We start from the raw sequence: 15,674 nt of genomic DNA, 5'->3' as shown, positions 1-15,674 counted from the left end.
ATCCTGATCGATCCTACAGTGCACTCACTGATGGCCAGCCTTCTTGGAAAAGGTGAGGCTGTACATCTGCTCAGACATCGCAACCAGTGTAAACCCAAACACTCTGGCTGCGATTTTTCCTCCCTTTACTTTCCTTCCCTTTCTTTTCAGTCTAGATAGCTGAATAATCAGTTGGCATATTGTTACACAGAAGGACATTATTCTGGATATTGAATTATAATTATGATCACTGCATGACTGTGATCTGCAGTGGCAGATCCAGATTTTATATAAACAAGAGGGACTGTTCAGTCAGGCTCCCTTCACATGATATTGGAAGCATACCTTTAATTAGGTAGTTTCATCATAATCAATATGAAAGAAAGTTCCAAATGAAAACTAGTTCTACTTTTTGATCACCAGATCGCTCTGGTCACATCTCCCTCAGGTCAGCTGTGACTGCTCTGCTTATAATGTGATGCCCATTTAGAGTCAGAAACAACAGAAATGGGATCTAACTTCCTTGCAGAATAACTATAACCCTAACAAAAGAATATATCAATTGCAACAACAACAATAAAAAAGCCACTGAAATTCCAACTTTATTTCACAAAGCTACTTATCTATTGAAGGAAATCCAGTTTTGTATATACAGGAAAAGTTGTTGAGCTCAGTTTTAAAATTGCTCAACTCTAGAAACTCTTTCTAGAGAGCTGCACTCAGCCTCCTTTTAACCTAGGGGAAGAGGAAGCTGCTGCAACTGGAAAAGTGTCCCAGATGCACGGCTCCAGACACACTGTACTCACACAGTGATTTATAGAAAGCTCCATTCTACTGTCTCACCAATAATGAAAAATACTTCCTGGAGCTTCTCAACAGCTGCCTAAAGTGTGCGAAGTTGGAAATAAATAAATAATAAATAAATAAAAGCCCCTCTGTGCTGTCTTGCATGCAGCCCAAGAACCCTAGCTTCATTTGGCTCTTGTCCACTAAACCTACACCTACTCCCCCTTTAGCTATTCTGACAGAGCAACTCCCTTTTCTTGCAAAGGCAGTGCTATGCTAGTGTGTTTAGCTGGGGAGAGGGAAAAAGCATCCGCAACAAGTTACTTTTACTGGGAATTTCCCTCAGGGATTAGTCATCTTGTACTTAAGCTAAACGACACCAATCTCTATCAATAGCAAACAAACTCTGTACATAATCTTTCTTTACATTGCTGCAAATGAGTTTTACAATGGAACAGAAGCGCACGTCTCAATTGTTTTACTTTAGGAAGGACACATTTTTCAGCGGCTGACAACATATCGCAAGTTCTCTCTCCATGGGTCCATAAAATAAAATACAAATCCCAACATATTACATAAGGGCACTATACAAAACAGCCACCCAAGGGCATTTCATTACAACTAACATGTACAATTCAAAGAAATCATTTGTTTTGAAATAAAAGTTTTACCTTGAGTGCTAGTAATACAAAATCTATACATAGTATCACAGAACAGAAGTTAGACATCAATGTTCAATAAAGAAAAAAACAGCTAAGTTTTGCTTGTAGGCTCATTGTCCAAGATGGAAAAAGAGCTTATAACACAGTCCAAAATAACATAGATCAGTTAAGTAAAATTTCAGTTTAAATTTGTTTTTACTTCATACTCATTCAAATTCTTCTGTCTTTAAAGAAGCTCACTTATCATTAATAACACAGAAATATCTAAAAACACACTTAAGTTATCAATAAGCTTTTGAAGCACAGATTTCTAAGTTGTACTGGGACTTTGACTTTTAGGGTGGGCTGGCAGGAGACAAACCAGCCACCTAGAAAACAATCCAGCTCTTAATTTCCACACTTCCTATCAAAAGCAAAACTGCAGGAGACATAGAATAATGGATCGTTTTCTCTGGCAGTGCACAAAGTGGTTACAACAAGTAAAGCCTACTCTCGTGCCAAGGGCAAAAAAATCTCACTCTCATGTAAATGCTTGTATGTTGAGAAGAAACAAGACTTGAGTAAGGAAAACAAACAAGATACTTTGTAAAATGCTTCCTTCCTAGGTCCCCCAACTTTTCTCAAGAGTAGGGGGGAATGGTTACATGCAAACCTCTTTTTAATGGAGGGAATAAATAGAACAATTAATAAAAAAGCACTCTTAAAACTGAATCAGCAAAATTCACACAGGTGCTTAAAGCTAGTTATAACTTCTGTAGAAACAATGGCCTGAATAAGCAGCAACACTCAAATTCCTCTAGTCAATTTGCATGCTACATTTTTACAGGAATCATCTCAAAGCTGAAGAATCACAAATTTCTGTCAAATACTGAAAATGCTCACTAGTTATAAACCACTCAACACAAAATTTACCATCTCCTCAAGCATCAGCATCTTCCTCTGTTGCTATGAAACTAGTATTTACATCTCAATTATTTGTAGCTCAAAGGAAAAACGCAAGCTCTTACCAAGTAATCATCAGGCTTGATACCAAAAAGTTCTCTGAAATAGCGGAAAGCAAGAGGTGCATACGTCTTAAATCTGAAGTCAGGATAATGATGAGCAGGGGTGAGATTGCTTCCTTCACTGAAAACAAAAATAAAACACACTCAGTTATTACTGAGCAACTTTCTTCCTGCAGCCAGTTTACTTTAAAGATGTCTAATCACCAGCCTCTTGAGACAAGAGTCAGAAATTCAGACAAATATTGGCATCACCATTAATCAATGCAACAGAAATGGCTGTGAGACAGAATACTTCCAGCAAATTCCCTTCTCCCTCCTTCAAGGAAAGGATAAAATATATGATTATTTTCACCACCCAAATCCACTTGCATAAAGGCTATGTTTAAACTAACGTCACAACTACGACATTCCTTAATAGCAGCTTACTGGCATGGAAAGGGTCACTCTCCTACTTCGCGTAAGCTCCTGCAAAGGTTTAGGAAGTTAATCTGGCAAAATACAACTTTATGCTAGTTTGAGGACTTGAGTGGGTTTGCAGGGGCACCGCGTCAGACACTGGAGGTAGTTCTGCCCCTTTTGCAGCGCTGAGTGCCCAGGGCAGGGGAAAGGAAACGGAGTCACCTTTTTTTTAGTGCCAACAGGCTTTGACTGCCTTCATCTTTCCTAGGAAACTGCATCCTCATCGTTCTCCTTAGCAGGCTAATTACAGTTACGGTTTCTCACTCCTCCTTGCTAGCATAGTCCAGATTTGGAAACTTGCTCTGGCTTTGCTGACCCTAAACGTAGTTACCCATTTGTTTGCCTGCCACATCACGTGTTTTACTCCACTGCAGTTAAAACCAGCCCTAACCTACAGGTTCAACTGGTTAAATAAAAACATAGGTTACAGAGTTTGCTGGGAATTCAGAAAAGTGATATGCAGGCACGCTGAAGGAATGGACTGAAACTGGATGACTAGTCTAAAAGATAGTCCATCTTAAAGGAGGAGACTAGAAGAATGTCACCCCTTTAGTTCTTCTCCTTGCTTTATATTTATACTCTTTCACTGTGTTTCTAAGGCTGCAATGGTAAAATAAGCATTGAAATGACTGCTAAAGGAAAATGCTAGCAGAAAAATGCTGGCAGAAGAACAAATACATAAAAACTGCCTGTGGATATACTTATGCTGGAAACTAAAAGAAGCTTTTGAGCATAGAAATAAAGTTCTAGGCTATGATTTCAGTACAAGCAAGAACAAGTAGAAAGACTAAATTTGCCTAGCCTGTGAAAATGCAGAGGACTGAACACAGTGGTCAAAGGCAGCTCTTCTAACACTACCTTACCCGACTTAAATTCTTCAGTCATGCAATATGTACTTCTATTCTTGGCAAGAAACATGCACAGAATATGAAAAAGAAAAAAGCTAGGAAATAAAAAAGCAATGAACTCTAAACAACATTTCTACAAACACTTCAGTCTGTAAATATATTTAACAGCTACAATCCTGAGCAGCTAATGCTTGTCCTTTTCACCTTCCACTAGTAACAATTTGATGGCAAAATTTCATCCAACCCACCAAGCTGCCACAGAGTTCATACCGTTGAAACTCAACAGAACTGAATTGATGCTAGTAAGATAGTGGAATCCGAAGAAAAATATTTCTGAGGTTCCAGAAATACACATACTTTAGACTCCTGAATAGTAAAACAAAGGAGAATGAAAATGATGTAACATTTGGCTAGAAACCATAAACCAAAAGATACTTTTGGCTAGCCAAAGACATATGAAAACACATCTGGCTACTGGTGTTTTCCTGAGTGCTAAACCATATGGTTAACAGCTAATGGAGCCTGCCTAGTTCTAATGAACTCTTCTGCATAGTTTATAGCACAAATCACAAATCTAAGATATTAAAATCAAATCCACATGTATTTTGTTTTTCCATTTTATAATAATAAAAAAAGAAATTAGTAGGCTTTTCCTTATAGTTAAGATGCTTTTTCTCAAACAGTCATCTTTTCTGTTGTTTAGAACATTGCCCATCTTATTTGATGTTAAATTTTATATAGCTGGATATTTTCAGGCAGTAAAAAGACTGCATATTATCTCTAGATTGCATTCTTCAAATAACTCAACAGCTAGGATAACGTATAAATATCTAAACTAGGAACTTGTGCCATAATTGTAAAAAGATTTAATCATTATAGGATACAGATGAGAACAAAACAGAGTGTTCTCTCCTGAAGCACCACATCATTGTCAGGGAAGACTAATCACCGAAGCTTTATTAAAAACAAACAAACAAAAACCCACACAACCTCCCTTTGGTTCCTATGTACCTTTACAAACCTGCCTCTTCCAGTCATAACTCAACAGCTTCTTCTGTGGAAGTGTGATAGTGAATATATCACACACCCCACGTACACTGGAACGTGCACCGTTGTGGGACCTTCCCTAGGGCTGAAACAAAGGTGGGAGCCTTTCTCTGACAACACCAAGGGCCCAAGCCATTTCTGAAAGGTGTGGGAAGGAAACTGACTAATAGTGAAATAAATTGTTCTGAATAGCTCTGCAGGTGGACATTAATCCACTGACAGGGGAAATTCATCAGAGAACAATTGCAAAACAGAGCAATTATTTTGGAATGAAGTCTACAGGGAAAGCAAACCCATGTACTCAGAGCAGATGAGCTCACTTTGTTACAGCTATGATAGTCAATTTCACTATACAGACAAGTTCCCTTAATCTTTGTAATTCAGTTTTTAAAAGTCGCTTTTTACCAAGAGCCTGCAGAGCCTCTTATCATATGCTGCTGTTTCTATTAATTCTATGGATTATTTTCAGTTTTGTTGCCTAATAGATTAGTTTACAGAACCGAAATTGTAAGCTCTTCTATGATGTTAGAACGAAGCTTGACACAAGTTTAAGATTCCCTGGTTACCTCTCTGGAAAAAAGTCACTAAGTGTTTTGCTGTTCTTTTTCTTAACAGGAAAAGCCCCCAGGTATAAGCAGTTTCCTACAGTAAAGGAAACCCTTCAAATTCCTTGCGGCTGGGCATATCCTTAATCTCACCCAGAAAGAGCAGCTTCCACTGTACGGGACTCTGCTGTAAAACTGTCTCCTCCTGGAGCTATCTCAAAATCTCTTTCAACAGCTGAGGATGCCACACAGTGTTCTCACAAAGTGGCCGAGATAAAAACGCATTAACGCTACTTAAGGATTGTAATTCTAAGATAAGAAAATTCATACAACTTCTCTCAGAAAAATAAAACATAGTTCTCCACTCACACACTATCCACCTCCAAGAGGAATGATTTTCTGTTCTCTACTCACTCTTTGCTGGGGAATTTTACAACTTCATTTCACCCTGGCTGGATTAAAGCATATGTGCAAAGCACTCAGGATACCAACTTCTAACCAGGCAAGGGAGTTTCCTGAGGAGGATTAAGTCTTTGCAGTTGATCAATAAAAATATCTGCCATTTTTTGAAGAAAAGCTTAATCTGCAAAACCAAACTTTGGGCATATAAGACAGAAGTGTACTCTATAAAGAAGGGAAGCAACCCCATAGATTTCCTCTCAGTTTAGAGCACGAATCTAGCAGAAAAACAACTGACTTTTTCTGTTAGCTTTGACACCTGTGACCTTCAGTAACCACATCTCTGTATATGAGGTATGAAAAATAAAACAGAAAAATATGATAGTGGAAAGATTATGAAGAAAACAGTTTGCAAGGTGTTTTAACAATCTTAGCTGTAAGACTAAACAAAAACAAAAGACTGGTAGGTAGTACAGAAAAGAGAGATTAAGCTTATCATGTGAGTTTGCTTTTAATATTAAAGAATTTTTTTAAACCAAAAGCACCTAAAATGACAGTATGTGCACCTTAGCACTGTATTCCTGTACTAAGGAATGATTTAGAGTGTAAGTGGTGCAATATCAAGCTAAAAATGAACTAGCATAATTACATTTTTAAAGGCTAACCCCGTGGCTTGCAAAAGTATTGCTAAACAGGACGCTCAGATACGCTTCTTGGCAGCGTTGCTTTTCCGTGGCCTCACGCTGCAGGGGAGTGCTGGGGAGATAGCCTGCCTATCTGAACAGGCAGGAAAGGCTGGCTGCCTCTCTGGGGGAGCAAGCACCCCTCACACAGCAGTGTCAACAGGCTCTGGTGAAACCTGCTTTTGACAAAAGAAACAGACATGCTGCAGTCTTGGAGCCGTGTATTACCTCCCCCCGTATGGAAGATAAAAAGAGTGGGGAGGGAGAACAAAAGAAGGGAATATCTCGGTTCTCTCAGGTGGAACCTACTCTTCTAAATCATCTGAAAAATCAGAATAGAACATCCAAAATTAGATGTTCTTGACATTAAAAACTAACAAAGCATATTCAACCAGTTTCGCTATTACTGGAAAAAGCTACCCATCTACAACGCATTAAAACGTGTTTAAACTCTACAGATCATACACATTAAATACATAAACAGACCACTGCTGATGTAGTTCAGGTACTCCTTTTGCATATTCATCTCCTATGTATTATTTCAGTAAAGCAACTGTTTCCCATGTGAAGGAAGTAGATATCATGGCTATCTGTACAAACAGGTGTTACTTTGTTTTATAAAAACCAGCAGTAATATCCTCACTTCTGATTGTATATTCTTCTGCACCTTCAGTTACTGTACGCTATGCTAAGATGTCCCATGTAATGGCAGCTTTAAAATATAATTGTATATAGTAAGTATCTTCGGAACAAATCAAGACAGTCGTATCAGTGTAACAGCTGAATACACAGACATTTTCTTGTGGTCTTGTTAAATACGACTATCTAACAAACAACTGGAAATATCATTAATGCAGGGATCTCAGAACATTTTAAAAATAGGTAAGTACATCTAAATATCCATGCAAGTATCCAGGTTACCCAGGTTTTCCAAGAATTTGATACAAAAAAAAGTGATTAAGATCAATAGCCCATAACAAGCAGGACTTTGCTTTTGTTGCCACAACTATTTCATCTTCAAATACTGTTGTTTTTTTTTTTTTTTTTTTTTTTTTTAGCAAACAGAAATGAGTTTGTCCTGCTTGAGCTGTCACTCTACTCGCAAGCCCTAAGAAGTGTGTCAAGAACTTGGGCCATCCTGCACATCTCTGGACCTGAAGCTCCAGGAAAGAGCAGCACTTTATCTAAGGCTTCAGACCACCTCCTTAGCTGTCTTGCAAAACCATGCAACTGGAAACTTATTTATGCTTATTTTGTGTCACTGTATAAGTTTTAGTGTGAACATTTGCATATTGTTCACACACAGCATTCAAAGTATGGTATATTTATTTTTTAATTACAGGGATACTAGTAACCTATAGAACAGGTTGGTGCAAAGATATTTCCAAGGATAATTGTCAGTTTTCCTTGTTTTTCTAAATCATTCCTCAAAAAAGTACTGGAAAACAGTACCCATCAGTCTTAAATGTAGGCTAAGACCCAAATTGCTTAAAATACATTCAAGTTTATAATTTTCTCAGTAGTTTTGCCTACTCATTTGGGCTTTCACCCAAAATGCTACCTTAAGACAATATTAAACTTTTGACATGAAACAGTAGAAAACACTGAATAATCTTTCATTAGCAAGACTTCAGAAGAAAGCAATTTGTACCTAACTGGTTCATTTTACAGATGATTGTAGCTGCAGGGTGCTCACAGGTGAACAGCTTCTAACAGACTTACAAGTTTAATTAGAAACCTCACCAAATGTCCTTAATATTCAGGGTCAAGACCCTGAATATGAATCATGTTAGCAGGGGAAGTGCACAAGACTGATTAACAGCTTGCTGCAGAAAGGTCAAACTCGCAGCAGCGCTTGGCAGCAGCCTTCACCTGAGAAAGCACAAAGGGAGGGAGGTGGAAACCTTGCCCCAAATGCTCCCTATTCTTGAAGTTACATGCTGCTGACAAGCCCAGGTCAGCCTAGCAGAACGGGATAGCTCCTGTTTGGCCTGCGAGGCATCACCGTAAAAAATGCATCTATGTGTCTGGGGGGAGAGCTGAGCACACTGTCCACACCCCCAGCTCCCGCTAGCCTGTGCGAGCCAGCGCGATCCAACGTGAAGCCTAACTCAGGTGCATCAGCTTCGTTTCCAGCCACGGCCACGTTGGCTGGAAGCATATAGGACAGGAAAAGAAGCCTGGGCAGGATGCAGAAGAGCTTTCCCACCCTGCCCTGCAGCCTTTGCCGTTGCTACTGCTGCAAAGTACCAACACCAGATAAGCAACTCCTTTGTTGGATTTTCAAAGCAGCATTTAATAGCCAGAAGAGAGACTGTTTGTAGCAGTTTCCCAAGCAGTCTCACATTGTTCAAGATGTTAGGCTGGCACATTGTGCCTGATATCATCAAGATCAACTGGGTCAGTGCAACAAGGGCACATTTGCGTGCTGCCACTTCAACTCTACCTAGGCTCTAGTTCTAAATGAATTCTTTTATAGCAAATGCTCATAACAGTCCAGTTAGTGCCCAAAGGCAGATCGTTATGAACCCCTTCTGGGCAGTCCTAAGAGAAAAGAAAGAAGGGGATGCTGCCATGTGAAACAGAAAATAACAAAGGCACATTTCCATCCCTTTCACTGCCAGAACGTACAAGTGAAAGCAGCTTTGCAATTCAAATCCACTCACTGTGCAAATATATCTGTATTTTATTGAAAGTCACTTTCTAAAGCAAGCATCTAAACTAATCTGGGCTAAACTCTATTCCAATTTAACACTGTTACAAACTAACTATGGCTATACTTAACTTGCAATCCAGAAGTTATTCCTGAATGGCAACAGTAACTCACCATTAGCAGGCCAATTGTGTTCAGCCTTAAACTATTTTTTCCACTACCAGTGTTTCCCTCCTTCATGAATTTTGAACACTGCTGAAGGTATTTTGCTATGGTTACCAAAGCTGAGGTACAGATGGGACTGAAGTTTACTTCAGAGTTTGAGAGAGAGGCAGACGCTATTTCTTTTCAGTTCCTGATTAAATTTATAAAACACCGTTGTTATTTTTTCCATAAAAAGATACAGATAAATTATTTTACTTGCTGGAATGCAAACTGCTCTTTCACTGCACTTCTAGCAGCTCAGGCCTATTTTGTAAGTGCCACTAAAACACTGCTCATGTTACTGTCAAGACAGCAGATATGCTTATGACTCTGCAAAACAACTGTCTTCTCACCTCACTGCCCTTATCACACTCTTTAGAGCTGAATGGGTCAAGGGAGCAGCAGGAAAAACATGGGAGTACGGTAGAGCAGGGCAGCTTGCAAAGAAGCAAGACTGCTCTGAACTGGCCACAGCAAGAGGAGGTTCAGGTAATATCCAGCTTGGGGTTGCAGCTAAACTGTGTGTACCGAAGACTTAAGGAAAGACATTTTCTTGCTTCTTAAATGAGTACTTTTCACCATCACACTTGCTGCAGTATCAGGTTCACTTCCAGCTGCAGCTATTGCACAAAAAGTAGTCACCACCACTTGCTCCTTGGGTGCTCACCACCTCTGACCTGGAGGTCAGCCCCTGGATCTGCTGGTGTAACTGTTCAACTAACTTCTTTCAAACAGGGCAGTCAAAAAGAGAAGAAAAGGGGAGGGGGAAAACAAAAAAAACCCCAAACCCAATGGCTAGAAGAGGTTCATCTCATTTTCCCTAAACTGGATTATAGCTTTAAAGTTCAGCTGCATCCTGAAAGGACATGCAACCTTGAGTTTTTATTTTTACCTCCAACCTAAGGTAATGAAACTATTTGCAGATATAACTCAAGAGTGGTCCATGTAACACTGTTGTGAAAGACTCAACATCCCAACGCCATTCAGTCAGCAGTAATGAAGCCTCTATCACCATGTGCGATCCTAAATTATTATCATTTAAACTATTTATTCCATTTTGGATTGCTATCATTTTAGTCAGATCAACACGCATTTTACATCAAGGCAAGAGTAGGGCTTTGAAATTTCTGTACATTAGTGAAAGAAATGGAAGTGTCGTGGTTAGTTTTTAAGAGACTGAGGCAGATGGCCGGCCAATCTTCAGTTACACAGAAATGTTATCAGCAAGTGCTCTTTAGAGAGGCTCTTTGTTGCAGTCTAGATGACTCACTTTATCATGCACTCTTGCTTACTAGATAGCTATACAAGAAATTAAGTCAGATCATTTGCTGCCTTGGCCATTATTTCAATTTGTATCATTTTCCTCATGCATTGTTTTGGGCAACAGACCAGAAAGGTCCTACTAAAGCTTTTATAATAAATTGCATGTTAGTATGAACATGAGATTCCTTCTGCCCTTACTCCCTTTCTAAGCCAGAAGTGATCTCTCTCTCCTTTAACATCATTACCAAACAGGGAAATTTCATTTCTAAGTGAACATGTACATAAGTTTCCCAGGAGAAATGGCATGTAATGCTACAGACTACAAACTCTTATTTTACTTGTTCCTTTACAAACATGTTCAAAAAAGACAGATTAGATCTTTTTTTTTTTTTCCAAAATCATGCTATCAATTAATACAGTTGTAGTATGTTTCATTTAGTTTCAAGAACAACAGAAGCTGGTAGCCCAGCCAAAGGACTACAGAAGCAGACACAACTCTCTGTCAGTTACACACCTCTCCAAACATAGTGTCTCCCTCCATTTTTCTGAACATACAGCTTAGATATAGAATATGTAGTAATTTCTCAGTTGCAATTTCAACTTTTTTAAACCAAACTTTGAGATTACAACATCTGAAAACAAATGTGCTTGATTAACAATTTCATCTTTACCTAATCCCCAACAGAAACACTACAGAAATTGTGTACAAGCCTATGGTTAACACCAGAACATCAGATATCAGTATCTTCCATTACTATAAACTACAGAATATCATGTAAAAGCTAAATTTCATGTAAGATATACCTTTTATTCTCCTTAAACACTGATTCTGATCAAAAGGAATCAGGAGTTCAACTGAGCAAATTTACTTTAAAGTTCATCTCTCCTGATGACCTTCAAACATTTTGTACATTGTCAGCTTAACTTCTTGCTTTAGTGGTATCAGTAATTTCTAAGGATTGTAAATTATTAGAAACCAGCACATAAACCAAACTTCCTAAGTAATGAAAAAAAGTATGCCCAAATTCAGAGAACACTACCTTATTCTAATCCAATTATGCCAGAATGGGGAAAAAATCCTTATATAAAATGTCCACTTAGACTTTCATAATGAAATTTTTCTAGAAAACAAATTGAATGGGCTGGTCCTTACCTGGGTAGAAAGACACTTTCCACTACATAGAAGTCTTGCATAAGGACATCTCTGTCTGGTTTTGATGTAAGGTTTCCTACCGTGTATCCTATTCCCAGCTGGATAGCACCTTTAATAGCTGAGGATGCAGTCTGCATAGAAAATAAGAATTCAAGTATCAGTTTACTACAAACAGATTTCTGTTCTTTATCAGTAACATCTTACACTAATCATTTTCATAAGAACAATTCCAAGCTATCTTTACCAGCTAGACTTGGAGAACAGAAGAAAGCTTTTAAATAAAGATGACTTCTTTCCAGCTGAATGATTTGAAGCAGTACTATGATATAGCAAAAGCTATAAAAATCAAATTTCTGATGGTATAGGCGGAGACTTTTCAAATTGCCCAAAGAATTTAGATATTATATTCTAGCTTAGACATTTCCAGTTTAACTACGCATTCAAGTGCATTGAGCAGTTTTGAAACAGCATGCATTATCTTCTAGAAAAGGACTGAAATTCTAGAGTATTATATATGGATGCAGAAGTGTAACTGATCACAGTATTGGCTATCTTTTAAACACATATTTAAAAGATATTTGGACACAAATATATTTGTTATGTTCTGCTTTCAAGCAAGAGGTACATTGACTGAAGAGTCCAGAAAGACATAAATGTGATGAGGGAAAAAAAAAGACCTGTATAGATAGAGAGAAGAACTTAAGCCAGTTCAATGTAAAGAACAGCTTCTGCAGGGGAAAGAAGGGTTGTGAGTGGTGCTTTATGTACAAAAATTGAGTCCATCTCTGAGACTTTCTCATGCTGAACAGATAATCTTGCTTATTGGATAAAAGTGGTAGGATTAGATCAAAGTAAGAAATTAGGAAAGGAATTTTTAAGAAAAAAATGGAACTGATGAATAAAACAGATCATTGGGAAGGAGAAAGATAACTAACAGGAAAGGAACATACTTCCTTAGGAAGACAAGTTTTCACTACTTTGAAGACACTATTTTGGTGTCTATTTTCAGATTTTACTTCTCACCTACCAAACAAACAAGACAGAACTTCTGTGAAGTGACATGCACCAAAAGCTCCATAGTCAGAGCTGCTGGAGCACTTGAACAAAAAACATTTAAGAGGAAGTGACTGAGAATTATATAAGCAATGGCTCAAGCGTACAAAATTACCCTTATTTTAGTTCTCAGAACAGCATATGCTATAGTGACTGCTTATTTTTAGAAGAGAAAAGACAGAGATGTGTGACTCAATTAAGACTGCATAACTGGCAGCACTTGCATAACAGTTCAGAAGAGGTGATTCGGTGGGAACAAACAACACAGCCATTCTTAGAGTGCTACTTTGATTATTAAAAAGATTTGGCCTGTGTGGTAAGAAGATTCACATTTTTCTTTCCTTGAAAGGTCTCTATTCATGAATGATTAATGCCCAACAAAAGCAGTAATTATGCAACTTTGAGCAAACCAATACATGTACAAATAGAGCTTCTAGTTCATAGCTGGACACTCATCTTGTTCACTGTTAGAGAGAGCGTAAGGGCTGAAAAAGCAGCAGAAAATGCAGTATTTGCCTTTTATTAATGAAAGAGGTCAAGCCATGAAAGAAAATGGCAGGCAATCCCAATTCCAAGAGAACTCTTAATCTGTTTTTAGACATATAATTTATGTAGGAGTTCTGCAAATTCAAAAGAATACCTACAGCCTTTGGAGAGCTCTCCAGTAGTATAGTACAGATCTTACCTAAAAGATTTTGCTAATTTCCACTCCCATTCAGGGAGCTGCAAGCAAATTGCCATTATTAATCACTCATTTCTGTAGCAATTACAGCAGTGGCTTAACAGAAAAGCAATGTTATGAAACCATTCAGAATATTGTACATTTTTTTAAAACAAATTGACAGCAGATACAGCATGCTGCAGGCAATTGTCCACCCAAAGCCCACTGTGAATCACTGCTCTGAGTTAACATCCCCCAAAGGGTAGTTACGCGACATTCCTTTAGCAAATGACAAGTTTTTATTTTCATAAGCCTTAAAATCAAAACAAAACAAACTTTGGAATCTCTCTTTGCAAATATTTGCTGTTTTTTTTTTTTTTTTTTTTAAATAAAAGTGCTGCCCATCAAGCCTTAGGGGAAATAATAAAGTGAATTATTTCACTTTATTTCACGACAACATCACTACAAAAACATATTTCTTGGAAGTCAGCATCTCCAAATGTTAGCGGAAAAATTCTACTCATCCCCCATGAACTTTTCCTTGCTCAGACACCTCTTCTAATCTAGTTTCAAACCTAAGCCCATTATAACTTTCAATTCCACTTCAATATGCTACAGCTGCAGAGCAAGCTATAAAGTTCAGCAACCTTTTGTGCCAAGATTTCTCCCTTTCAGAGACAGAAATCAATTTTTCTTCACATTAGTCTCGTGCAGAGGTTCAGATGGGCCTTAGGCCCATCTATCAGCCGTAACTGCACAGTGACTCCAGGATCATTTAACCTAGTATCTACAACTTCTGAAGCTCTAAGAAACGGAAGAGTATGAAGTAGGATTAACAACTTCAGTTCATGTTTGTTAAACTACGGACTTTTATCAAACGGTGTGCGTTGTGACACAATTTTTGTCAGCTGTGTTTGCTACTGAGAACAGCAGAACAACAAAAAATGCTCTATCCTTCTTTTCCTGATTAGGGCATTACTATTTACTGCACAGATGCACTGATGGGTTTTGTACAGCTAATGAAGATGGAAACCCCTAAAACTATCGCGTGTCTGCTTTCGGACTAGATTTCACTATTCAGTGGCTCTAACACTGCGGACCTAAGGTCAGCCATGCCCCACCACTCCTCCCACTGTCCAGCAACAGCATATACACGGCCTGCAAAAGAGCTGTCCCAGGAGCTTGTATGGCTGAGAGGGTTCAGCTGGGCTAATTCCTTAATTCACAAGAGCAGCAACACCTGCATACCAACTGGCTGCAAAGACTGCATCCTCACAACATAAAACAAATTTTGCTGGGTTTATGGTTGTCCTTTTACTGGCTGCAGGAAAACAAGAGAAATCTGAACTGGTAAAAAGGCTACCTATTCTAATCACGTGTAGCCCTTTTCTGAACATAACTAGATGGACAACGAATTTATGCCAGATCTGTGCTTTGTGTCAAATCGTCACATACATCCTTGATTTGATAGAGGGACCTCTGGATTCACCCTCCAAGCCGCAACCAGAATCAAGTACAGTTTCTCACCACTTTGGGTTTTCAACGGAAGTTATTTCAGAAGAGAAAAGACAGACTTTCATCTATCCCCCAAACCAGGTAGCTACTGAGAAGGAAAGCACGAATCTGAAACTGTATCAGTAACTATAATATATATTACAGTCCCTGTAGCCACAAACACTGAGGCCCTGCCCATTTCTCATAATTCTGTCCTAACCTCCTCCATGTATTTTCTTGAGATGCCAGTATTTCAAAGCAGGTATGGACACTTCCACCTACAGACAGCGACCCACTTAATGGGCACAGAACAGCCCAGGGACAAGCGCTGCATTTCATGAAGATGAAATGCATCTTCTATGAAGATGTATGCTGAGAATAGTGTTCCAGTGCTCCAGCAAACAGATCAGTAAATTGTAAAAACAATGACAATAGTAGGATATACTGTGATCCCGCTGTTATTTTTCCCTCAAACTATAAAATTCCTTTGTTATAATCCATTATTTATAAGTTACTACAGTTCTGGCCTGCCCAAATTTTTGATTATAGTCTGGAGTCTGACTTGCTGTTCTGTTCTCTGCAGACAATTCCTCCATTTCCTTTTACTCCAAGTTGAAATCCTCTAACTAGCTGACTTGCAACCTACGTCATGCTAACAAAATAAATGAGAACTTAATACCCAATCTGAAAGGATTTAACTTTGCACATGATCCCATGAGTCTAATAAGAAAGATTTTAACATTATGTTGCCTGCAGACATTCTATTTCACGGTAGTTCTGT

The 15,674-nt window shown here is 38.5% G+C and overlaps 1 protein-coding gene across 1 annotated transcript in view; it reads right to left on the bottom strand.

The window, feature by feature from the left end:
* Nucleotides 1-12,763, bottom strand: part of PIP5K1B (phosphatidylinositol-4-phosphate 5-kinase type 1 beta) — a 56,652-nt gene extending 43,889 nt beyond the window's left edge. The window contains exons 1-3 of the mRNA XM_062599785.1: nt 12,713-12,763; nt 11,686-11,816; nt 2,435-2,552 (exon numbers count right to left, since the gene is read on the bottom strand). Coding sequence (XP_062455769.1) covers nt 2,435-2,552; nt 11,686-11,816; nt 12,713-12,763 — 300 coding nt within the window. The remainder of the gene's footprint in view (nt 1-2,434; nt 2,553-11,685; nt 11,817-12,712) is intronic.
* Nucleotides 12,764-15,674: the final 2,911 nt, after the last annotated feature.

This window comes from Rhea pennata, chromosome Z, assembly GCF_028389875.1.
Source record: "Rhea pennata isolate bPtePen1 chromosome Z, bPtePen1.pri, whole genome shotgun sequence".
NCBI classification, from domain to species: Eukaryota; Metazoa; Chordata; class Aves; order Rheiformes; family Rheidae; genus Rhea; species Rhea pennata.
Note: the sequence above shows the minus strand (reverse complement) of the source record. Positions and strands in the feature narration are given on the sequence as shown.